At 35.8% G+C, this 27,922-nt stretch overlaps 1 protein-coding gene across 1 annotated transcript in view; it reads right to left on the bottom strand.

Annotated features, from left to right (window-relative positions):
• LRP1B (LDL receptor related protein 1B) overlaps positions 1–27,922 on the bottom strand; it is a 1,442,028-nt gene that overhangs the window by 89,550 nt on the left and 1,324,556 nt on the right. Inside the window, exons 78-82 of the mRNA XM_060151186.1 lie at positions 21,632–21,855; positions 20,447–20,553; positions 7,197–7,313; positions 5,326–5,499; positions 3,385–3,510 (exon numbers count right to left, since the gene is read on the bottom strand). Coding sequence (XP_060007169.1) covers positions 3,385–3,510; positions 5,326–5,499; positions 7,197–7,313; positions 20,447–20,553; positions 21,632–21,855 — 748 coding nt within the window. The remainder of the gene's footprint in view (positions 1–3,384; positions 3,511–5,325; positions 5,500–7,196; positions 7,314–20,446; positions 20,554–21,631; positions 21,856–27,922) is intronic.

Below are 27,922 nucleotides of genomic sequence, written 5' to 3'. Positions count from 1 at the left end.
AAAAATACATAGGTATTCAAAATCTCTACATGTTAGGACAGGTGCATTTCTATAATGTGCCTCATTAGGCACCAGAAATTTAAAAAATATAACACTGCCTGATGAAATGGAAGTAGAGTTACATTCTTTCAAAACCTAACTGTAATAGTTCTATAATGAAAAAGGAAGCTGCTTTTGTCAATAACAAAATCACCCCCAGAAGCCAAGCTCCAGCAATTATAATCAACTATAGGGAAGAGCAGGTGAACAGTTCTCCAAGAACGCGTAACATTTGAATTCAAATTTCTTACATGAAGATTAAAAATACTCAGGGTGCTCATCATTTAACAATAGCAGCTAGAGAAAGGCAAGCAATTATAAAGAGCTGAAAAAGTTGGCTGTATCAAATGCTAATGTCAGGAAAAAATTAATTGGCTTTTATCTTCACCAATCAATAATTCTAAAATCCACTTAATTATATTCCTAACCGAAGTGGTTCAAGCCATCCATTACCAAGGCTCATATACAGAGGCCAGTGTGAATACTTTTTAACACTCAGATTGTTTAAAATATAAGATTTTCTTTTAAATCATAAAATAAACATTGAGGAGGTTTCTGTAACCCTGCCTTTCAAGCAGGATTGAAATAGTAAAACTAAAATTTTTAAAAAAGTTTTAGATCTTTGTATATTTAGACAAAATGCTTCCTCATTTAAAACATAAAACTATACAATTTGGTAATAGCTTCATTTTCTTGCTTACTTCATGACAGATTTATTTTAGAGTGCTGTGTGTCTACTTTTTGCAAGGCATTGTGCTAGGCACTTTCTGTATGTTATTTCTAGTATTTCCAATGACTCTGGACATGGGTACTTTGGGTGACTTGGAGACACTGGAGTGTATTATGTGATGATTAAGAGTGTGGAATGCCTAGGTCCACCTTAGGGTACCACCATTATTAAGTATTGTTAGACAATTGAGCCTCTCCATACTTCAATTTTTTATGTGTAAAAATAGGGGCAATGACAGTATAATATCATTGGAGTTTTGTGAGGATTAAATGCAATTATATATATATCTATATAACATACTTAAAATATGCTTTGCTCATAAGCCTTCAAGGTATTTATTATTATTACTAGCAGTAGTAGTAGTATTTATTGTTAATCCAATTTTACACAGAAGGAACTGAGACTGAGGGAGTACAGGGCCAAACATATTAGTTAAGTGATAGATCTTGGCTTAATCCAAAGCACCACCTCAGCTCTACTCCAGACCATGTTCTTCCTGTATATTTGTTGATTTTGTATTATTGAATAAATTATTTGCATTAAGCAAAGAGGAAAAAGGCAGGTTATGTAGAAGAGACAGTCTTATTTACTTATAAAAGGAAAACAAGAAAAGCTGTCTGCAACCTGACCATAAGAAAAAAAAAACACACTTATAATATCTGAACCAGTGTAAAAGTCACACTGGTAGCACAAGCTGTGTACTTCTGTGCAGAATACTCATCTCTTTCCCAGGGGTCTCTCCCACCCAAACAATAGTGTAAGTAGACATGGCACACAGGAGGCATCTGTGAGAGCACTGCTTATGGGTATATATGGAACTACTGAAAATGAGGCACATCTTCCACAAGGAAGGAGTTGTTGACGTTTTTAAGAATCTGTTTCTGAGATGTTAAGTATAGAGTTTGTGACTGTGTCAGAGCAGTGAGTGAAAAATGTACCTGAAAATGTTCATTTAATTCTCTTATTCTACCATCACAATTGAGATCATGGCAACTCTAGTTGGGAGAATTGGTAGAGGAAGGGTGCATCCTAGTACCAGTGACAGCATCCCTTTTCAATGACTGGCACTAAAATACCCATCCAAAATACCAGTCATGATTCATATTTAGCTCTCCGTTAAGAATGTTCCAACTGCCACCCACAACAGCACTTTGCACATCCTACACACTAACTGGAATAAATGACTCATTATTTTCTTTACAGTCCATGCTTTCATGACTTTTCAGACAGTTTCCTCTTCTCAGTGTCCTCCTCCTTCATTCCTATTTAATCTAAATATAATCTATCTTTGCAGATCTTGTTCTAATGTCATGTTCTATAGGAATTAATCAATTCTCTAACTGGATAATCATCTAATTCCTCATAATAGCATAAAGTCTGTCTCTTTTGTGGCTTATATCACTATTCACATAAGTATTTATTGGTGTTTGTGTCATTCATCATTTCATCTTTTCAACCTCTTCAGCTTTGCATATCAAATGATTAAAAATACATATTAAATGGAAGAGCTGTGACAGTTTTAGACACTGAGTGCCTTAGGAAAGGCAAAAGTCTTCAGCTGGCATAACCCCCAGCAGAGAACAATGAGACAATGATATGGGGGTATAGGTGCTGACTGAGGGCAAAGACACTGTGTTCACATGAGGAGTTCATTTAAACAGAGAAATACAACCGGTGGGAAGCCCTGCTATGAAGAGATCCTAAGTGTGTATCTCATTGGAAAAATGTTTGCTGTGACCCTCAAGTGATTTTTGGAGCACTGCATTTTTGTCTGTGACATAAAATTAATGTGTTGATTTTCTTTTCTCTTAGTAGCATTTTTTTCCCATTATGGCTAATGTCTTGAATATGAGGAAACTTATTGAAAGTCTGCCTGGATATCCAAGAGACATCTCTTTCCCTTTCCCATCACGTTATTTTCAGTTTTGATTTTTTTCTGTTTTGTTATTTAACACATACTAGCATCTGAAATAATATTTCAAGTTTTTAAATGTTTGTTCCAACCTCTAGCTTCTAAAATATAAACTTCTTGAATGAAGAAATTTCAGTTTTGTTTCTAACTTAGTCCTTTGTTTCTAAATTAGTGTTATGCTTTGCTCAGAAGCCCTCAAAATATTTATTATTATTATTAGTAGTAGTAGTATTTACTGTTAATCAAATTTTACATAGAGGAAACTAAGATTTATTTTCTAAATTAATCATCAGTTTCTAAATTAGTGTTGGCACACAAAACATATATAAAGTTGCTAAATGAATAAATGGATTTGGGAGTTGGGTTTAAACTAATAGCAGAATGGCACCCTCAGAAATATCATTATCTTTACTGATACAGGAGCTATATAAACAGGTCTCTTGATTCTGTGTGTGACTTCAAAGTTCTTAATCTAGTCTTCGATGCACAGTAAGTGCTCAATGCAGCTTTGTGAACAAATGTAGAAAGAATTGACGGGAAGTCATCATCAGAGAAAAGAATAGTTTACACAGGCATTCAAGAACCAGTGATATCATGGAAATATCAGTGATGACTGAGTAGCTAATACTGCTCAGTTTCAGTAGTTGTGAACATTTACTGTATACAGTAATTCATTACTTACAGAATAATGAAGTTTACCTACCTAACAGGCTGTCATCATTGCAGGTGCCATTAATCAAATATTTTCCTTCTGGGCACACACAGGTGGCCCCAGAAGGATTCAGCAAACAGAGGAATTCACATGCTAGATCCGAGCATGGATTGGGTACTGATCAAAACAAAACAAAAGAAAAAAGAAACACATAATTATAAATACAATAGGTTTCAAAAACATAAAATTCAATAAGGTGAAATGATGAATTAGCAATGTTGAAAAGAAATAACATCAAATTTTTACTGGGAGTATCTTATTTCAATATTCCAATTCTCCTTTATAGATGAAAAGAAATTACTACCCAACATTCAACATTAATAGAAACTTTACCCTACTTTACATTTCCCATGAGGGAGAAGAAATTATTCAAGCACATACTTTGTCACTTTTCCTTTGGCAAATTTAGGTAGTTTCAAAACTGGTTTAACAGACAGAAACAGCTCCCCCTGGTATTTACAAAGGCTTAAAATCCATAGGTAGTTGTCTGTCAGAACACAAACAAAACATGGCTTTTTTCCCTAAAAACATGTTCAATATGGTGTGCTTTCCATCAGATAGGAGTTTGTGTGCATGGATAAATGGGTACCACATTTATTTTTGTCTATAGTTCTATCCAATTGGTATCCTCTGCAGCCACAGCTGTTGCGTGGCTTTCCATGCAGGATCTATCATTAGAATGAAACAGAAATGGTATCTAGGTAGTGAAATGGTGACTATGAAAGTGGCTTTCATTCTGTAAGAACCAGTAATCAAACACCTATTATACTTAGGGCAGACTTTTATTAATTTATTTTTTATGATGGTGGAGATATTTCACTATGAATATGAATCAAACAGAACTAGAGGATGAGAGGGAATGTCCTCATATTAACCTTGGAACCATATGTGTCAGATCATTAGCAAAGAGTAGCAAAACACTGAATAGAATTTCAGGAAGGTTTTAGGGGAATATATGTTGTTTTAATCTGTTTCCAAAACTGATTTGGTAAATATCAGTTGCTACCTTTCCAGACCATCATACCAAATGAGATTAAATCCCTTTTTTTTTTCTTTTTGCGGTACGTGGGCCTATCACTGTTGTGGCCTCTCCCGTTGCGGAGCACAGGCTCCGGACGCGCAGGCCCAGCGGCCATGGCTCACGGGCCCAGCCACTCCACAGCATGTGGGATCCTCCTGGACCGGGGCACGAACCCGTGTCCCCTGCATCAGAAGGCGGACTCTCAACCACTGCACCACCAGGGAAGCCCAATCCCTTTTTATTTGCCATAAAGAATAGTTATAAGTAAATCTGAAAGTTTTTTGAAGGGTGAACTCATACATAAACACAGATCATTAGCGTTTCAGCCACATTTTATTCCTTTGTTCTTCGATATTTTTTATGGCTTTGTTTGAAACAGATCTTTCAAAATAACTATGTCAATTATTTACCTATTTTTTTCTAGGAGAGAAAGTAACAATAAAAGTCATAAACCATGAGAGAAAATACAACCTTTGGGAACATTCTCCTCAGATACCTTTAAAGATGAAATGTTAAAGCTATGATTTTTACTTGGTTATCAGTGAGTGAAAAAGGCTAATGACAAATTTCCTTACTTGCGTGGTTTATCTATCGACCCACAAAGTTTTATTAAGAATTTAGAAAAACACAAAATAAGAGACAAATTTTTATAACAAAGTTAATTCTAATTCCAAGAAAATACAAACAAATCCTGAAATTTTCATACCTGTTTTTGCAAAAATAGCAACTATTGCATTATTTATTTCTTGTCTTTGGTAATTTGAAAAGTCTGGTTATACCAAAATTAAAGTGAACTTAACTTATTGGGGTTAAGCCATGAATAGAGTTAAGAATTTAAAAATACTTTATTTTGAGAGTCATAAGAAAGAAACTTTGTCAATATAGATAATAGTATAAAATATTATACTTACAGTCTAGTTGTTTATAGCGATGAGAAATCAAAACACCTTTTGTTTTATCAACATCTAAAGCTAGGTATTCTACTGAACCATGGCCAAATTTTTGTACTCGAAATACACCATTTTTAGGTCCTGCTCCATATATATAATCTTCGAAGATATCAATCCTGTGTGGATGTAACAAGCCTAGAATTTTTAAAAAATGCAGTTGTAAGGGTTGCAATATAAATACTCAGAATTAAGAAAACTACGTTTATCCAAGATCATCTAGAAAATCTTATTCCTGTTCATAAAAAACCTTTCAGAATTAGAATGTTTTTAATATTAGCTGTAACATTGTTAGGATTAATTTATTAGCAGTAGAAATATGCGAGATATTAAACTTGTCACTCAGAACATAAAAAACACTTCCATCATCACTTTAATCATCATCACCAACACAAAGCATTGGCTGGGGGACATATTATACACAGTAATATTTTCTGGTGTACAGTTTGCAAACAACAACAACAAAAAGCCTACAGGCCAAAGTTATCCATTGCTCAAAACCAGGAATTTACAAAATTATCATTTTGTGTTCTGTATAAAATTAATGGTCAAATTAGATTACCTGAATGACAATTTTATCAATCAATCATGAACTGATTTTAAACAGTAAAATCCTCCTCAAAAATTTGGCGTTACTATTATCTGTTTCAGAAATGGGGTTAAGAAAACAAATTGGCAAATGGTAATCATACATATGACTAGTATGGCTGAGAAGAATAGTAATAATAATAACAATTTTTCATATTTTACAAAATGGCTATTATTTGAGAGAATTTATAAGAAATATAACTTTTGGTACTGAAATTTAAACAATATAACATTTATATTTCACTTATTATCTAAAGGTTGTAAAACATAAAATGCCTTTTAACATATATTTTCCTTCAATGTTCCTTGAAACAGTAAAATGTACACTTAAGCTAAAACAGGTAAATTTTTGCAATCAATTATGTGAATACGGAATTTTTTTCCATCTAGGGTTATCATACAAAAAACACACACTTCCAGTAAAGACACAGTGAAAGTTCAATGCAATTATTTTTCTTGAAACTTCTCTGATTTTGTTTAAAAAAAAAAAGGAAGCAAAGCAATATTCAGTAAATAAAATATGTAAATATAAAAACCTCAAGTATATATTGTGAACAATTGGTGTTAAATAGGTAAGCAGTTTTGGTAGGAAAGGGAAAGAAGAACAGAAGGAAAATCAATTAGTTTCATCAGAAAGAACTGAGATTGCCAGGCAAAAAAAGTGTGGGACACAGAAAGGAGTCAAAAATGAGAGTAAAAAATAGGAGGTAGACACAGAGATGGAGATATAAAAGGGTGCCACAAAAGAAGAGCACATGTAGATTCTGCAGTCACTTGTGTGAGAGGTAAGTTGTCATTTTTACATGTTGCTTTTCACATGGATGAGAATATCCCTATCAACTACCTAAAATAATAATTTTTACTATGATGTTTTACTATATACAATAACTCATTTCCTACTTATCACTGCAATTTGAAATAAAAATTAGCGTTCACAGGCACTAATCTCGATTACTTGAAGTGTTCTGCTCAGAGCAGAACATCCACGGAAGCAACAAACAGAATGAATATTTTTTGAATCCGGGTAGCAATGGACCACGTTTGTTCTAGAGTCAAGAAGTTCTTCTGGCCTGGCCTCTTTGTTATTCTAGTAAGAATGAAAATTGTAAGGAACAGTAAGAGCTATAAGTTGAAAAGAGAGAGAATTTGAGGAAATACAGAATGTAAAGCTTTCATATTATATTTATGTATCATTATTTAATACTTTCAGTGATAATTAAAAGCAAAAACAAGAGCACTTCACAAACCTTGTTTGCTGCTGACAGAGATTACTGAATCAGAGCCGTCATATAGAACGCTGCCAATAACAGAGAGCTCAAGGTCGGCCCAGTATATCCGTTCACTGAAATGATCCACGGCCAGACCTGCAAAATCAATACACACAAATAACAGCAATACATTTGAGATTATTTAAAATTATGTTTCTGCTCTTTTAATGTCTTATTATAATTGACATTTTTCTTCAGATATCTTAGAAATTACCCAGTCTATATCACAGTAGTGCAAAAATCAGAAAAACTGAAATAGCTTAATCCCTATCTGAAATACATGTGTATAGATTACATAGAATTTATTTAATAAACTGTGGCAAAAAAATCTTACTTCACATAGGGAAAGCCACCCTAGATATCTTTCCTTTCTACACTGCTTTCTTAATTATGGTTATTTTCTAAAAGAATTTCCCATGATACTTTCATCATTTAAATCACTTACCCAACCATTATTTAAAATAATTCAGTGTAATTAGTTATATTTTGAATCTTTTCATGAAGGTGCACTTCTCAGAATATAAAAGGTTCAGGGGCTTAATCATAAGATATTTTCATCCACTTGGAGTTAGTCTACAGTGTTATGAAACACCTGTGTGCAGGCTGAAGTATAAATTGACTAAAGATTGATGTTTATAGTAGGGAAGAATGAATAGTAAATTTCTTAATTAAGGTTCTAGTTGTATTGATACTTAAATTTTTCACTCTATTTTTTTAGTCTAATCATTAATTTGCTCTGAGACTGTTTGTCCTTCTTTATATCATCAGTATCTGTTAGTGAATACCAATGGACTAACATAATATGTAGTAAAAAATCATGTTTTGTTATTTATTCAACTTTTTATTTTGTATTTCATAATGTGATTGGAGTCTAGCCGGTGTCTTCTTGTGCAAATATCAACACATATAATACCTTAAGTAAACTTCATTCAGTATAGAAGAGTAAGATCTATGACATATGAATTATATAACAACTCCTCACTGCTATAGATATTCAATTTTTACGACATAGCTAGTCTTTAGATATGACATACTTTGATAGTACAATGCAATCAAAATACCTTTGGCAACTGAATGCTAAAGAGCTTTCTGAATCAGCTCATTCAATAAAAAAACCGAGGTACCTCTCAATGGCAAGGCAACTGAATGAAAAGTATTTTCGAGTTTACACTAATTGTATTCCTGTGTAGATGGGCCAAGATTAACAATCAAAATGAAAGCATATCATGCTTCATTTCATTTGGGAATAATTCTTCAGTTCAGTGTGTAGATCTATCCCAAATGTAATCAAACTAAATATAAATATTTCTCCTCAAGTAGAATATAAAGATGTTCTATGCCCAGTCAGCCTCTGAGAAATGAGTTAACAATTAAAACAAGTGGCCCATGTTTTACTAGTTTCTGCTCAATGATTAATTTGTTATTTGGAGTTATGCTGGGAATTAGGTTTTTGTTTCTTCATGTATAATTATGGGTAACATGAACCATAAAACCATCCAGCTTCCTGCTGCCGCCATTCTGTTTCAAAAAGGTGATCTCAGAAAGATTGAAAACGCTTTTCTTTCTCTCTCACCAGTGTAATACAATACTACATACTAGTACCTGGCAGTGTATGGTGCAAGAGAGGAGCTTTTTTTTTAAAAAAGCTGTTCCCAACATAATGCGTCTCTACATTTGAATATTAAATTTGTTAATCATATAAAAGAAGAAGACAATGGGTGTGTAATCTAATTTAATTACCAATATTGTTTCCTCAGATTCAGCAGCAGTAAAAATTTCTCAAACGTGTCATACATTGCATTGTTAGTCTAGGCTTTAGACAAACATCTTTATCATCTCCAGTCCCATACCATACTATTTTGGATTGAATTACGTCTAGATAAAAATTATATAACAAAGCTTTTAGGTGAGTGGGATTTATATTCCCCCACATCCACAAATCAATGATTTTGATTTTTCCTTAAGCCCTTTAATAAAACAGATAGTCTTTTAAATTAAAAAGTTAAAAAAGGAATCAACTTACTTTTTTGTTATAGAGATGAGTCAAGTTTATATGAAAGAACAAGTTCATTTCTATATCTTTAAAAATATCACATCTATTTTTTGTCTTTAACAAAGAAGCAATAATAAAATGGGGGAAAAATCAATTCCCAGGAAAGTTATTCTTATCTGAACTGGGAATGGTGAATATTTGGAACCAAGTCAGTGTAAGTACAGAAAATTTAAAATAAAATGTTATACTTGTTCTAATCAAGCATAATGGAATCACAGTTTGGAAGTGTTATGAAAGATAAAGTCCCAATAAGTTTTAGGAGCACATGATAAAGACCCTAATTGTGTATTCATTTTCTAAACATCTCCCATGATATCAAGACTACTGTTACATTTTAGGGATTTTTGAATCTAACTTTTGTTGAACTCTGAAATTTTCCAAGATCTTCCCACTAGTTCCCCTATTTCCACTATGATCTAAAAAGAAGAAAGAAAATGGTAAAAAAATCTTATGAGAAATGACCACAGTACCAATGTGATATTTAAGAGAGAAAACTTGGAGAGAGAAATAAATTAAAATCACTATGTTTTCAGAAAGAGAGGAAAAGATTTTATACATTTTGTGTTAAAGGAAAGTCAAGATTTGTAAGGTAGTAACACCCAACAGGTGTGTACTACCCTATTCTTGATTTAAGAGGTATAAGAGGGGTCCAAAAAACTAAAAATACTTACCACTATGTCAAAGTTATTTTTAAAAAATTGTTAAAAGTATTTTTTGAGATAGGTTGCCTACACAGGGTCTTAGATTCCGAACTACATTAAAGTTGTTTTTACACATATATGTATATATATGTAATATATATACACACACACACACACACACACACCCCATACATGCACACACACATATCTACTTATGAATGTTAGTAAAATAATGTATCAAGGAATTGCAAAATAGTCCTTAAGTTTTTATCTATTTCATATAATTAGAGATCTTTTGTTGGTCAATGACAAAGAATTTACTGAGTGAATCAAATAATTACGACTGGTCCAGGGCCAGTGTGTACTTGTTTATTCTCTCAGAAATTGCCACGATTTGAGAGGAGGGAAAGGTAACATAAATAAGCTTCTGGATATCAAATAATATGGTATTTAAATCAGACTCATGTAATTCTACATGCCCTTCTACTGCAGGGAAAACTGGAAAGTATCCTTATCTGACACAGAATTCACTAACTCAATACATATTTGTAAGGCAACTCTCTTGCACCATACACTGCCAGGTACTAGTATGTAGCAAAGAATAAAACAGATCATGTTCCTGCTCTCATGGAGCGTCCTACTCAACCACCACACAATTGATTGAATCAGAATATAGATTATGCTTCTTATATTTAATATAGGGCCTAACAAAACGAAGTGTGCCATTTGTTAAAAGAGATCTTAATACCATACCATGGGTTAGAGTGTTAAAAATTGCAGGCATTCATCTCTTCATTCATTCAACATATAATTAGTCTTAAGCACATACTAATTACAGGCACTATAACATTCTACAGGGGATATAACAAGAATATCCATTATGGTTTTGGTTTAACCTGTTATGGTCTTGCTGGGCACATAGATTATACATTAAGGAGTCAATGATCTACTATATCATTAAAGCAGTAGATTATGGAGTACCAAGTTTGGAGATAACGAGTGCTTTCAAAGCCCAGAAAATTGAGGTATTCTCATGAGTTTGGAAAGGAGGCAATGGCAGTGCTGGTGGTGAGCAAATACAGGGCTGTCTGGGTGGTGGGCTAACTATCCGATCAGTACAATTCCAACCCTAGAATGCACAGAGGTTATATAAAGGGACAGAGACAATTTTCTATCTATTCCTATTGCTGTTCATAATGCCGATATCACCTTCACTCTATTGAAGTACAGAGTATAACCAAATGTACTGCATCCTAGTGCACAGTCATTCATAGATGCATCAGGAAAGACAGAATTTCCTTTAAACCCCAAACGTAAAGAACAAGATGTTACACATGGAGGGAAACAGAGGCATTATTATAGTTACTGATTTCATATAATAACTTTGGAGTCAGGTCAAATATTTATAAACATACACCAACAAAAGAGAGAATATAGGTAAGTCTAAGATGTTTCTAGGAAGACGTGAGCAATGAATGTACATCCATGTAAGGATATCTTATAGAATATATTTGCGTAAGTGCATGTCCTCCCACATATAACATGCATATATGCATATAGATGCAGAATGACTAACTGCCAGCTTTTCATTGTTACTTTCTAGTAATGTGCTATTTATAAAATCTAAATTATCTATTATTTCCTAAAAATCTTCTGAGATTTGTTTTTGACTCATTTGTATATCAATAACATTTGGCATGCCATACTTAAGAGTTATTAAAGATAAAGACAACACTGAGTGATGTTTCTGCTTGATGGAATAAAATCCTGCCTAATTATATAAGACTAGCATTTCCAATATTAAGAAATTCACTTATTAAGCAGGTCAGCATGAAATAAAGCAATAAATTTTTACATGTGGTGTGTGGACTTTTTAAATCTTACAGAATTCTAATTGATATACAATGAGAAAATTAATCAAATTAACAAAATATACTAAATGACACTTTTAAATGTGGATAAAAATAATAATTTGTCCCCTTAAAACTAGAATTGCACCTGTGAGCCACTCAGCACTATAGGACTGGCAGTAGAAATACATTCACAGGACAACTAACTGCTGAACAATCATCGACAGGAAGACACTGGAACTCACCAAAAAAGATACCCCACATCCAAAGACATAGGAGAAGCTGCAATGAAATGGTAGGTGGGGAGCAATCACAACAAAATCAAATCCCATAACTGCTGGGTGGGTGACTTACAAACTGGAGAACAATTATATCACAGAAGTACACCCACTGAGTGAAGGTTCTGAGCTTCACATCAGTCTTCCCAACCTGGGGGTCCGGCAATGGGAGGAGGAATTCCCAGAGAATCACACTTTGAGGGCTAGCAGGATTTGATTACAGGACTTTGACAGGACTGGGGGAAACAGAGACTCCACTCTTGGAGGGAACACACAAAGTAGTGTGAGCATCAGGTCCCAGCAGGAAGGAGTAGTGAACCAATATGAGACTGAACCACACCTACCTGCTAGTGTTGGAGGGTCTCCTGCAGAGGCGGGGGGCGGCTGTGGCTCACCGTGGGAACAAGGACACTGGCAGCAGAAGTTCTGGGAAATACTCCTTGGTGGGAGCCCTCCCAGAGCACCAAAGAGCCTGTAGGCTCCAGTGCTGGGTTGCCTCAGGCCAAAAAAAAACAGGGAGGGGACTCAGCCCCACCCATCAGCAGACAAGTGGATTAAAGTTTTACTGACCTCTGCCCACCAGAATAACACCCAGCTCTACCCACCACCAGTCTCTCCCATCAGGAAGCTTGCACAACTCTCTTAGATAGCCTCATCCACCAGAGGGCAGACAGCAGAAGCAAGAAGAACTACAATCCTGAAGCCTGTGGAACGAAAACCACATTCACAGAAAGACAGACAAAATGAAAAGGCAGAGAACTAGGTAACAGATGAAGGAACAAGATAAAACCCCAGAAAAATGACCAAATGAAGTGGAGATAGGCAACTTTCCAGAAAAAGAATTCAAAATAATGAAAGGGAAGATGATGCAAGACCTTGGAAAAAGAATTGAGGCAAAGATCAAGAAGATGCAAGAAATGTTTAACAAAGACCTAGAAGAATTAAAGACCAAACAAACAGATGAACAATACAATAACTGAAGTGAAAAACACACTAGAAGGAATCAATAGCAGAATAACTGAGGCAGAAGAACAGATAAGTTACCTGGATGACAGAATGGTGGAATTCACTGCTACAGAACAGAATAAAGAAAAAAGAATGAAAAGAAATGAAGACAGCCTAAGAGACCTCTGGGACAACATTAAACACACCAACATTCCCATTATAGGAGTCCCAGGAAGAGAAGAGAGAAAGAAAGGACCCAAGAAAATACTTGAAGCAATTATAGTTGAAACTTCCCAAAAATGGGAAAGAAAATAGCCACCCAAGTCCAGGGAGCACAGCGAGTCCCAGGCAGGGTAAACCCAAGGAGGAACATGCCGAGACACATAGTAATCAAACTGACAAAAATTAAAGACAAAGAAAAATTACTAAAAGCAACAAGGGAAAAATGACAAATAACATACAAGGGAACTATCAAAAGGTTAACAGCTGATTTATCAGCAAACTCTACAAGCCAGAAGGGAGTGGCACGATATATATAAAGTGATGAAAGGGAAAAATCTACAACCAAGATTACTCTACCAAGCAAGGATCTCATTCAGATATGATGAAGAAATCAAAAGCTTTACAGACAAGCAAAATCTAAGAGAATTCAGCAACACCAAACCAGCTCTACAACAAATGCTAAAAGAACTTCTCCAAGGTCGAAACACAAGAGAAGAAAAGGACCTAAAAAACAAACCCAAAACACTTAAGAAAATGGTAATGGGAAAATACATATCAGTAATCATCTTAAGTATGAATGGATTAAATGCTCCAACCAAAAGACACAGGCTCACTGAATGGATACAAAAACAAGACCCATATATATGCTGTCTACAAGAGACCCACTTCAGACCTAGGGACACATACACACTGAAAGTGAGGGCATGGAAAAAGATACTCCATGCAAATGGAAATCAAAAGAGAGCTGGAGTAGCAATACTCATAGCAGGTAAAATAGACATTAAAATAAAGAATGTAACAAGAGACAAGGAAGGACACTACATAATGATCAAGGGATCAATCCAAGAAGAAGATATAAGATTTATAACTATATATGTACCCAACATAGAAGCACCTCAACACATAAGGTAAATGGTAACAAGCTATAAAAGAGGAAATAAATAGTAACACAATAATAGTGGGGAACACCTCACTTACACCAAGGGACAGATAATCCAGACAGAACATTAATAAGGAAACACAACCTTTAAATGACACAATAGACCCGACAAATTAATTGATATTTATAGGACATTCCATCTGAAAACAGCAGATTACACTTTTTTCTCAAGTGCACACAGAACATTCTCCAGGATAGATCACATCTTAGCTCACAAATCAAGCCTCAGTAAATTTAAGAAAATTGAAATCATAGCAAGAATCTTTTCTGACCACAACACTATGAGATTAGAAATCAGTTGAAGGGAAAAAAATGTAAAATACACAAACACATGGAGGCTAAACCATATGTTACTAAATTACCAAGAGATCACTGAAGAAATCAAAGAGGAAATCAAAAAATACATAGAGACAAATGACAATGAAAACATGACAATCCAAAACCTATGTGATGCAACAAAAGCATTTTTAAGAGGGAAGTTTATAGCAATGAAATCCTACCTCAAGAAACAAGAAAAATCTCAAATAAACAACCTAACCTTACACCTAAAGGAACTAGAGAAAGAAGAACAAGCAAAACTCAAAGTTAGTAGAAGGAAAGAAATCATAAAGATCAGAGCAGAAATAAATGAAATAGAAACAAAGAAAACAATAGCAAAGATCAATAAAACTAAAATCTGGTTCTTTGAGAAGATAAACAAAATTGATAAACCTTTAGCCAGACTCATCAAGAAAAAGACAGAGAGGATTCAAATCAATAAAATTAGAAATGAAAAAGGAGGTTACAACGGACACTGCAGAAATACAAAGCATCCTAAGAGACTACTACAAGCAACTCTACGCCAGTAAAATGGACAACCTGGAGAAATGGACAAATTCTTAGAAAGGTATAGCCTTCCAAGACTGAACCAGGAAGAAATAAAAAATGTGAACAGACCAATCACAAGCACTGAAATTGAAACTGTGATTAAAAATCTTCCAACAAACAAAAGTCCAGGACCAGATGGCTTCACAGGTGAAGTCTATCAAACATTTACAGAAGAGCTAACACCCAACCTCTCAAACTCTTCCAAAAAATTGCAGAGGAAGGAACACTCCCAAACTCATTCTACGAAGCCACCATCACCCTGATACCAAAATCAAAGACACTGCAAAACAAGAAAATTACAGACTAATATAGAAAAATGAATATAGATGCAAAAATCCACAAAATACTAGCAAACAGAATCCAACAACACATTAAAAGTGTCATACATCTTCATCAAGTGGGATTTATCCCAGGAATGCAAGGATTCTTCAATATATGAAAATCAATTAATGCAATACACCATATTAACAAAGGGAAGAATAAAAACCATATGATCATCTTAATAGACGCAGAAAAAGCTTTTGACAAAATTAAACACCCATTTATGATAAAAACTCTCCAGAAAGTGGGCATAGAGGGAACCTACATCAACATAAGAAAGGCCATATATGACAAACCCACAGCAAACATCATTCTCATTGGTGAAAAACTGAAAACATTCCTTGTAAGATCAGGAACAAGACATGATGTCCAGTCTCACCACTATTATTCAACATAGCTTTGGAAGTCCTAGCCATGGCAATCAGAGAAGAAAAAGATATAAAAGAATACAAATTGGAAGAGAAGAAGTAAAACTGTCACTGTTTGCAGATGACATGATACTATATGTAGAGAATCCTAAAGATGCCAGCAGAAAATTACTAGAGCTAATCAATGAATTTGGTAAGGTTGCAGGATACAAAATTAATGCACAGAAATCTCTTGCATTCCTACACACTAATAACGAAAGATCAGGAAGAGAAATTAAGGAAACAATCCCATTCACCATTGCAACAAAAGGAATAAAACACCTAGGAATAAACCTACCTAAGGAGGTAAAAGATCTGTACTCACAAAACTATGACCCTGATGAAAGAAATCAAAGGTAACACAAAAAGATGGAGAGATATACCATGCTCTTGGATTGGAAGAACCAATGTTGTGAAAATGACTATACTACCCAAAGCAATCTACAGATTCAATGCAGTCCCTATGAAATTACCAATGGCATGTTTTACAGAACTAGAACAAAATATTTCACAATTTGTATGGAGACACAAAAGACCCCAAATAGCCAAAGCAATCTTGAGGGGAAAAAATGGAATTGGGGGAATCAAGCTCCCTGACTTCAGACTATACTACAAAGCTACAGTAATCAAGACAGTATGGTACTGGCACAAAAATAGAAATATAGATCAATAGAACTGGATAGAAAGCCCAGAGATAAACCCATGCACCTATGGTCACCTTATCTTTGATAAAGGAGGCAAGAATATACAATGGGGAAAAGACAACCTCTTCAATAAGTGGTGCTGGGAAAACTGGACAGCTACATGTAAAAGAATGAAATTAGAACACTCCCTAACACCATACACAAAAATAAACTCAAAATGGATTAAAGTCCTAAATGTAAGACCAGACACCATAAAACTCTTAGAGGAAAACATAGGAAGAACACTCTCTGACATAAATCACAGCAAGATCTTTTTTGACCCACCTTCTAGAGAAATGGAAATAAAAACAAAAATAAACAAATGGGACCTAATGAAACTTACAAGCCTTTGCACAGCAAAGGGAACTATAAACAAGATGAAAAGACAACACTTAGAATGGGAGAAAACATTTGCAAACGCATCAATGGACAAAGGATGAATTGCCAAAATATATAAACAACTCATGCAGCTCAATATTAAAAAAACAAACAACCCAATCAAAAAATGCGCAGAAGACCTAAACAGACATTTCTCCAAAGAAGACATACAGATGGCCAAGAGGCACATGAAAAGCTGCTCAACATCACTAATTATTAGAGAAATGCAAATCAAAACTACAATCACCTGATACTGGTTAGAATGGGTATCATCAGAAAATCTACAAACAACAAATGCTGGAGAGGGTGTGGAGATAAAGGAACCCTCTTGTACTGTTGGTGGGAATGTAAATTGATACAGCCACTATGGATAACAATATGGAGATTCCTTAAAAAACTAAAAGTAGAATTACTATATGACCCAGCAATCCCACCTCTGGGCATATACCCAGAGAAAACCATAATTCAAACAGACACATGCACCCCAATGTTCATTACAGCACTATTTACAATAGCCAGGTCATGGAAGCAAGCTAAACGTCCACTGATAGACGAATGGATAAAGAAGATGTGGTACATATATACAATGGAATATTACTCAGCCATAAAAAGGAACAAAATTGGGTCATTTGTAGAGACGTGGATGGACCTAGAGACTGTCATACAGAGTGAAGTAAGTCCGAAAGAGAAAAACAAAGATTGTATATTAACGTATAGATGTGGAATCTAGAATAATGATACAGATGAACCAGTCTGTAGGCAGAAATAGAGACACAGAGGTAGAGAACAAATGTATGGACACCAAGAGGAGAAAGTAGGGGGGGCAGTGGTATTGGTGGGATGAATTGGGAGATTGTGTTGGACATATATATACTAATATGTATAAAATAGATAACTAATAAGAACCTGCTGTATAAAAATAAAATAAAATAAAATTCAAAAAAAAAAGGAAATACATTCACAGGCCAGATGCCATCAAAAAAAATAAAATTCGGGTTATGGAGTTATGGTGGGCAAGGTACAAATGCAAGGCTCTAGTACGTGGCATATTATTTCTATAATTATTCTTAGTCTCTTAGGTATTCAAGAAATTATACTAATCAATTTACATTGGTGTTAACTTCTGATATAAATGAATTGTTATAAATTCTCTGTAAGGTAAATATTATCATATGCATTTTACAAATAAGAACATTGGTGCTGAAAAGTTTATGCAGGTTGTGCAATTTTAACTCAAGCCTATATAAATGGAAGGCTTATACTCTTCCTAGGACTCCATATTTCTTCTGTCTAATACACTATGCTATGCCCAATAGGGTATACCATCTTCCTTTTGAAACTTTTCTGTCAGCTATTATGGCACTGAATTCTGTTGCTTTGCTCCTATTGCTCAAACACCTCTGTAGTCTTTATTTTTGATCCTGACTCTTCTGAATATAAGCATCTCACACATTTCTACCCTAAGAAGCCTCTGTTTTCTCCTCCCTTGTCTATCTTAAATCCAGCAACTTTAAATCATCGGTTTTCTATTGCCAGTTCTCCGAACTAAGTTTCTAGTTCTGCTTTGAGCTCCAGAACTAAAATCTCCAATTTCCTGTGAGATATCTCCATCTGATTGACTTATGTTGGTCATGTCCACAACTACAACACATGACAGCAAGGAAATAACACTCCCTTCATAAATAAATTTCCCAAGAATGCCTGTCTCAGATTCCCTCATAAGAACCCTCAGACAGGCAATTCTATACATTGCTTCCTGAGTCATTTTTTAAAATGAAAATAATGTTATGTATACTATGGCTATGTAAGATGTTAACGTCAGAGAAGCTTTTTTTAAATCAATTGTCCAACCTTTCTACTGAATAAAAGTCTAAAATTAGTTAAAAATAAAAAAGTTAAGAAAAAGAAGTACAAAGTTCTTTAAAAAATAAAATAGTGTTTGAGCAGATCATGCCACTTTCCTCAAAATCCCCAGTGGCTTGCTTCCCTTAAAGCTAGAATAGAATCCAGTCCTTATCAGTGTGTTCCAGGTCCTGGATGATCTGACTTTGGTCACCTTGTCACTCTCACATCTACTATTCTCCCGAGTTGATCATATGCTTCTAGGCATACAGCCATCCCTTGGTGTCTGCAGGGGATTGGTTATAGGATCCCCCATGAATACCAAAACCTGCAAACGCTCAAGTCCTTTATATAAAATGGCATATTATAGTCAGCCCTCGGTATCTGTGGGTTCAGTAAATTCAACCTACCATGGATACGGAGCGCCAACTGTCCTAACATTACTGCTGTTTCTTACACATGCTAAGTTCCTTCCTAACTCATAACTTGCCATTCTGTCTACTTGGAAAGCTCTTTCTTCACATAATCACATAGTTTGCTATCTCTCTTTATTCAGTCATCTTCTCAAATATCACCTTTCTAGAGATGACTACTTTGATAATCATAACTAAAATAGTACCTTCCCATAACTGCCCATCTCTTATATTTTGTTTTCTATATAGCTTTTATAATTACCTGACATGATGTATCCTACATATTCTATCCTATACAGGAAAGTAAGTTTCCTGAGAATTGGAACTCTCTTCACAAGGGCAGGAACTTATTTCTTCAGCATCTGGAACAATTTCTGTCACCAGGTGAGTGTTCAATTAGTATTTGTTAAATCACTGAATTGAGACACACCTACATAAATAAACTAAATTCCAATGATTGTTCCTTCCTATAAGAGTAAAAACAATCTACTTGGAGGAAAAGGCATAAGGCACATTAAAAGTAATAAAAACATAAGTACCAAATATAAAGTTTCAACTTTATATTATTAAATAACATATGCTATAGAAAGCCTAATTGTTAAATAACGTATGCTAAGCCTAATTGCAAAATAACATATGCTATAGACAATGTATTGTGTCCTTTTTGATGGGGATGTAGTGGGAGGGGGTGGGGGATGGCACAAAAGTCTCTGAGGCTTCTGCAGTATGAAAATATTTTATGAGGAAGTACTAAACTTAGACCTTACAAGACTGGTAAGATTCCTCTAGGTACACAAAAGTTGGAAGGGCATTCTAGATGAGGGATCTGGGAGGAAAATGGCATAGGAGAAAGAACAGGAATGCAGAAAAAAGACCTGAGCTCCTGAACAGTCCTGGAAGTACAGAGAGTATAGACTGGTAGTTTAGATGACATGGCTGGAAGGGAGATTAAAGCCAGATTGAAAAGAGCTGTGAGTGTCTTTCACAAAAGTTGTTTATATGTTCCCACCTGTCTATCCATTTAGTCTCTCATCCTCTAGGAATATTACCATCTATCTCAATATCATTAACACATAGCTGTAAAAACACCCTAACACAATGCTATAAACTGTCAAAATTTCATGCAGGTGAAATCCTACTTATAGCCTTATAACTTAGGTAATTGTCAAATAATATCCCCATAATATCACCAGCAGTATGGTAAGAACCTGACTTTCAAGTTGGGAAAGTACAACATGAAATGTTAATGACTTTTATAAAGTCATACTATAAATTATTTTATCTGCTTGTAAAAATGATTATATTGCCAACAAAACTAGAAAGAAAGGCAATACTATTACACTTAGCACACTACTTCACATTTTAGACTGTGTGGGACACATATCATACCTGTGGGTCTCTGTAAATTCTTTTGTACTAAAATTCTTCTCAGAGTACCGTCCATGGCCGCTTCTTCTATGTGGGAGTGGTCCCCAAGAATCGTCCAGTACATCATCCTGAAGAGATAGGTCAAGTTGGTTAGCCTGGTGAATGTGCTTAGCCTGGTGAATGTGCTGTTACAACCCAAAACAGGGTCTCTTCAGACCCTATGCATCAGAATCACCTTAGAGTCCCTGAAAATTGCCTGAAAAAGCAGATTTCTGGACCCAACTCTAAACCTACAGAGTGAGTACCTCCAAGAGGGGGCCCCAGGAGTCAACAATGTAAAAGTCGTACCTATTCCCTAAAATTTGAGAGCCACTGTTTAATAGGCTCACTTGATAGGCAAAGTTCAATTTTGAAAATTTCCTTAAAATTTTAGAAGAAAAATATTTCTAACACTTGAAATTATCTTCTTATCATGACAGAATATTCATTTTACTATAGATGATGCATCAATATGCTTTTGTTTTTGATATAGTAACTATTTTCTCAGACATAAATAATTTTCTCACTTAGAAGACACCACATAACATAATTCTAGTAAGTAAACAGCAGTTGCCTCTTTTTACTCAGGATCTAATGATCCACTTTATGGGTGATTAGGAGTTTTATTTAACATTTCCCTATTTCCTTTTTGGTCATTGCTTATAAATAAGAAATAAGAGAGTAAAAAAGGAAAAAATCAAGCCGAGTAAAGGGAATATTTGTGTTAAATTGTTTAAATTTGTTTATACATATGCCTCCATTTTTTATTACCAGAAATAGCCCGTCACTAATATTCTACACTTAACATGTTTAATATTATTTTTAATGTCTCAAAAATTCGATTTTAGATTAACTACAGTGGTTATGTTTTTCACATCAGTTTCATTAATCTGAATGCACACATAACATATACACTGAATGCACACATAACATACACTAAATGTATAAAGTAGCAAATGTTCAGGAAGAAGAATATATTTTGCACCACCATTTGGTGTGAAAAGGACATGCTTTTGTACAGAAGGGGTAGAGGGATTTTCAGAAGTCTTGTGAATCTATTATATGTTGAACACTCTTCCAGAAGCAACACTACAGAGCATGGGTGGGACAATCTATAAAAATGGATACTCATATCAAGAAATATAAATAACCAGGTCATTAACCTACCCTCTTTTAGGATTTACAGCAATAGCATAGGGTTCTCCAGCCATATTTGTTAAGAGTCTGGTGCAGTTGGGGCCATTCAGCTGTCCTACGTTGATAGAGTATCTCAGACTGGTCCAGTGAGTAGTGTAGTAACTGAACCAGTGCATTCTAGAATGGTCAGTCCAATAAATATTTCCAGCAACCCAGTCAACTGCAACATCCCTGGGCCTTTTAAATTCAGGACACTAAAAGAAAACAAAACAACAAACCACAGTATTTTCAAAAGCAAATTGGTGGAGTTTTCTATATCTATACATTGAGATTGTTTGGGAATCTTCTTAACATGGTCAGGTGTTAATTGTTACATAGATTTTTTTAAATCCCCAACATACTTTATTTTATTTTTAGTTTTTATAGATGTATAATTTCACAAATTCTAAGTATACAACTCACTGGAGTTTTACCTATCACTGCCTCTGTTTAACCACCACCCTACTAGAATACTTCCAGAATTGTAGAAGGTTCACTTGTGACCTCTCCCAGTAAGTATTTCTCTTAGAATAAGCATAATCCTAACATCTAAATCACAGATTAGCTTAAACAAATCCACATAAACAGAATCATACTCTTCTATTCCTGACTTCTTTGACTCAACATCATGTTTGTGAAATACACCCATATTGGTGTGCATGTCAGTTATTAATTACTTTTTATTTCTGGATAATATTTCAGGATATGAAATATTACTCATGAATATATATCAATTTGTTTACCATTTTACTGGTAATATATATTTTGCTTGTTTACAATTTTAGGCCACTACAAATAAAATTATGAATATTCCTTTATGTGTCTTTTGGTGGACACAAACTCTCATTTCTGTTGAGTATTTAATAAGAAATAGAACGGTTGAGTTTTAAGATATACTTATGATTGCTTAAATAGATAGGGCTAGAATTTTTTTTTCAAAGAGTCTGTACCAATATTCACTCTTTTCAGGAATTTAAGAAAGTTCCAGTTGCTCTACATCCTTACCATATATAATTTGATTTAAAATTGAAACAGAAAGTTAATACAAATAGACACATTTAGAGAGATACTATATTTAAATGTCTTTTGAGGAAAGTTACAATCTCTGTCATTTATATTAAATCTGCTAGCTTGCAATAGTATATTACTGAAATATTGTGAGACAAAGGTAAGAGGGTTCATTGGGAATAGACAGCAAGGAAAATAACGTATGCTGTGCCCTTCAATTAACTTGATCACTTTGAGCAGGAACTAGTGTAGTAATTAATTTGACGTGGTCAGGTTTATTGTGCCTAAACAAAAGTGAGAAGAAATTCTCAGGGGTATTATTATGAAGAATAGAAACAACTATTTGAAGGTCATTATAACTAGACATGTAGTCAATGTGTAAGAGCATTGTTAGGACCTGGTAACCAGTGGAAATATGGGTTTTTAACACATGACTGTTTCTTCTGTGATTTACCAGTGAACACATTTTATTAAAGAGTGGGCTAACCGAACTTCTCAAAAAGAACGTGAGAAGCCAAGAAACAGGAATTAAAAGTCACTGTCTGCCGTGTGATTACTGAGATCTCAAAGAAGGAAAAATACGGCTTGAACTAAACACAGAACTCACAGAAATTTCTAATGACCTTTATTATCAATCTTTTCACTTATTGGTTTAAAAACTAAAATTATGAAATTTTACAGTAATCTACTTCTCAACTCTAATAAATACTCTCCATCTACCCAGTGATATCTCATAGCTAACTGAAGTTAAATAAAAGCACTCTACAATACAACATGGTCTAAACATGCCATATAAATAATATTCATAAATGGGTAGACTATAAAGATTTGTCCTAGCCAAAACACAAAATCATTTTCAAGTGTTCCAATATTATGTAAATTAATTGTAATTCTTTTTTTTTTTTTTTCTGATTTGGCAGCACTTAAAAGTAAATATATCGGACGAGGGGAAGATGGCGGAAGAGTAAGACGCAGAGATCACCTTCCTCCTCACAGATACACAAGAAATACATCTACACGTGGAATAACTCCTACAGAACGCCTACTGAACGCTGGCAGAAGACCTCAGACCTCCCAAAAGGCAAGAAAGTCCCCACGTACCTGGGTAGGGCAAAAGAAAAAAGAATAAACAGGGACAAAAGGATAGGGACGGGACCTGCACCAGTGGGAGGGAGCCGTGAAGGAGGAAATGTTTCCACACACTAGGAGCCCCTTCGCGGGCAGAGACTGCGGGAGGCAGAGGGGGGAAGCTTCGGAGACAAGGAGGAGAGCGCAGCCACCGGGGTGCGGAGGGCAAAGCGGGGAGATTCCCGCACAGCGGATCGGTGCTGACCGCTACTCACCAGCCCGAGAGGCTTGTCTGCTCACCCGCCGGGACGGGCGGGGCTGGGAGCTGAGGCTCGGGCTTCAGGGAGAGGTCGGAGTGCAGGGAGAGGACTGGGGTTGGCTGCGTAAACACAGCCTGAAGGGGGTAGTGCACCACGGCTAGCCGGGAGTGAGTCCGGAAAAAGTCTGCACCTGCCGAAGAGGCAAGAGACTTTTTCTTCCCTCTTTGTTTCCTGTTACGCGAGGAGAGGGGATTAAGAGCGCTGCTTAAAGGAGCTCCAGAGACTGGCGCAAGCCGCGGCTAAAAGCGCGGACCCCAGAGACGGGCATGAGACACTAAGGCTGCTGCTGCCGCCACCAAGAAATCTCTGTGCAAGCACAGGTCACTATCCACAAACCCCTTCCGGGGAGCCTGTGCAGCCCGCCACTGCCAGGGTCCCGGGATCCAGGGACAACTTCCCCTGGAGAACGCACCTCAGGCTGGTGCAATATCACGCAGGCCTCTGCCACCGCAGGCTCGCCCCGCACTCCGTACCCCTCCCTCCCCTCGGCCTGAGTAAGCCAGAGTCCACGAAGCAGCCGCTCCTTTAACCCCGTCCTGTCTGAGTGAAGAACAGACGCCCTCCAGCGACCTCCACGCAGAGGCGGGGCCAAATCCAAAGCTGAGCCCTGGGAGCTGTGAGAACAAAGAAGAGAAAGGGAAATCTCTCCCAGCAGCCTCAGAAGCAGCGGATTAAAGCTCCACAATCAACTTGATGTACCTGCATCTGTGGAATACCTGATACGCAACGAATGATCCCAAATTGAGGAGGTGGACTTTGAGAGCAAGATTTATGATTCTTTCCCCTTTACCTCTTTTTGTGAGTGTGTATGCCTCTGGGTGAGATTTTGTCTGTATAGCTTTGCTTCCACCATTTGTCCTAGGGTTCTATCCGTTTTTTTTTCTTTAAAAAAAGTTTTCATAATAATAATTTTATATTTTAATAACTTTATTTTTTATCTTTATTGTATTTTATCTTCTTTCTTTCCTTCCCTCCCTCCTCCCTCCCTCCTTCCTTTCTTTCTTCCTTCCTTCCTTCCTTTCTTTTTTTCTTCTTATTTTTCTTTCTTTCTACTTTTTCTCCCTTGTATTCTGAGCCGTGTGGATGAAAGACTCTTGGTGCTGCAGTCAGGAGTCAGTGCTATGCCTCTGAGGTGGGAGAGCCAACTTCAGGACACTGGTCCACAAGAGACCTCCCAGCTCCACATAATATCAAATGGTGAAAATCTCCCAGAGATCTCCATCTCAACACCAGCACCCAGCTTCACTCAATGACCAGCAAGATATAGTGCTGGACACCCTATGCCAAACAACTAGCAAGACAAGAACACAACCCCACCCATTAGCAGAGAGGCTGCCTAAAAACATAATAAGTCCACAGACAACCCAAAACACACCAACAGACGTGGAACTGCCCACCAGAAAGACAAGGTCCAGTCTCTTCCACCAGAACACAGGCACTAGTCCCCTCCACCAGGAAGCCTACACAACCCACTGAACCAACTTTAGCCACTGGGGACAGACACCAAAAACAACGGGAACTACGAACCTGCAGCCTGCAAAAAAGAGACCCCACAGTAAGATAAGCAAAATGAGAAGACAGAAAAACACACAGCAGGCGAAGGAGCAAGATAAAAACCCACCGGACCTAACAAATGAAGAGGAAATAGGCAGTCTACCTGAAAGAGAATTCAGAATAATGATAGTAAAGATGATCCAAAATCTGGAAATAGAATAGACAAAATGCAAGAAACATTTAACAAGGACCTAGAAGAACTAAAGATGAAACAAGCAACGATGAACAACACAATAAATGAAATTAAAAATACTCTAGATGGGATCAATAGCAGAATAACTGAGGCAGAAGAACGGATAAGTGACCTGGAAGATAAAATAGTGGAAATAACTACTGCAGAGCAGAATAAAGAAAAAAGAATGAAAAGAACTGAGGACAGTCTCAGAGACCTCTGGGACAACATTAAACACAACATTCAAATTATAGGGGTTCCAGAAGAAGAGAAAAAGAAATGGACTGAGAAAATATTTGAAGAGATTATAGTTGAAAACTTCTCTAATATGGGAAAGGAAATAGTTAATCAAGTCCAGGAAGCACAGAGACTCCCATACAGGATAAATCCGAGGAGAAATATGCCAAGACACATATTAATCAAACTGTCAAAAATTAAATACAAAGAAAAAATATTAAAAGCAGCTAGGGAAAAACAACAAACAACACAAAAGGGAATCCCCATAAAGTTAAAAGCTGATCTTTCAGCAGAAACTCTGCAAGCCAGAAGGGACTGGTAGGACATATTTAAAGTGATGAAGGAGAAAAACCTGCAACCAAGATTACTCTACCCAGCAAGGATCTCATTCAGATTTGATGGAGAAATCAAAACCTTTTCAGACAAGCAAAAGCTGAGAGAGTTCAGCACCACCAAACCAGCTTTACAACAAATGCTAGAGGAACTTCTCTAGGCAAGAAACACAAGAGAAGGAAAAGACCTACAATAACGAACCCAAAACAATGAAGAAAATGGGAATAGGAATATACATATCGATAATTACCTTAAATGTAAATGGACTAAATGCTCCCACCAAAAGACACAGATTGGCTGAATGGATACAAAAACAAGACCCATATATATGCTGTCTACAAGAGACCCACTTCAGACCTAGGGACACATACAGACTGAAAGTAAGGGGATGGAAAAAGATATTCCATGCAAATGGAAACCAAAAGAAAGCTGGAGTAGCAATTCTCATATCACAAAAAATGGACTTTAAAATAAAGACTATTATAAGAGACAAAGAAGGACATTACATAATGATCAAGGGCTCGATAGAAGAAGAAATAACAATTGTAAATATTTATACACCCAACATAGGAGCACCTCAATATATAAGGCAAATACTGACAGCCATAAAAGGGGAAATTGACAGTAACACAATCATAGTAGCGGACTTTAACACCCCACTTTCACCAATGGACAGATCATCCAAAATGAAAATAAATAAGGAAACACAAGATTTAAATGATACATTAAACAAGATGGACTTAATTGATATTTATAGGACATTCCATCCAAAAACAACAGAATACACATTTTTCTCAAGTGCTCATGGAACATTCTCCAGGATAGATCATATCTTGGGTCACAAATCAAGCCTTGGTAAATTTAAGAAAATTGAAATTGTATCAAGTATCTTTTCCGACCACAACACTATGAGACTAGATATCAATTACAGGAAAAGATGTGTAAAAAATACAAACACATGGAGGCTAAACAATACACTACTTAATAATGAAGTGATCTCTCAAGCAATCAAAGAGGAAATCAAAAAATACCTAGAAACAAATGACAATGGAGACACGATGACCCATTTGGGATGCAGCTAAAGCAGTTCTAAGAGGGAAGTTTATAGCAATACAATCCCACCTAGAAACAGGAAACATCTCGAATAAACAACCTAACCTTGCACCTAAAGCAGTTAGAGAAAGAAGAACAAAAATACCCCAAAGTTAGCAGAAGGAAATAAATCATAAAAATCAGATCAGAAATAAATGAAAAAGAAATGAAGGAAACAATAGCAAAGATCAATAAAACTAAAAGCTGGTTCTTTGAGGAGATAAACAAAATTGATAAACCATTAGCCAGACTCATCAAGAAAAAAAGGGAGAAGACTCAAATCAATAGAATTAGAAATGAAAAAGGAGAAGTAACAACTGACACTGCAGAAATACAAAAGATCATGAGAGATTACTACAAGCAACTCTATGCCAATAAAATGGACAACCTGGAAGAAATGGACAAATTCTTAGAAGTGCACAACCTGCCAAGACTGAATCAGGAAGAAATAGAAAATATGAACAGACCAATCACAAGCACTGAAATTGAAACTGTGAT

This window comes from Lagenorhynchus albirostris, chromosome 6 (assembly GCF_949774975.1).
Source record: "Lagenorhynchus albirostris chromosome 6, mLagAlb1.1, whole genome shotgun sequence".
In the NCBI taxonomy this organism is placed as follows: domain Eukaryota; kingdom Metazoa; phylum Chordata; class Mammalia; order Artiodactyla; family Delphinidae; genus Lagenorhynchus; species Lagenorhynchus albirostris.
This window is presented reverse-complemented; position numbering and strand designations above follow the sequence as displayed.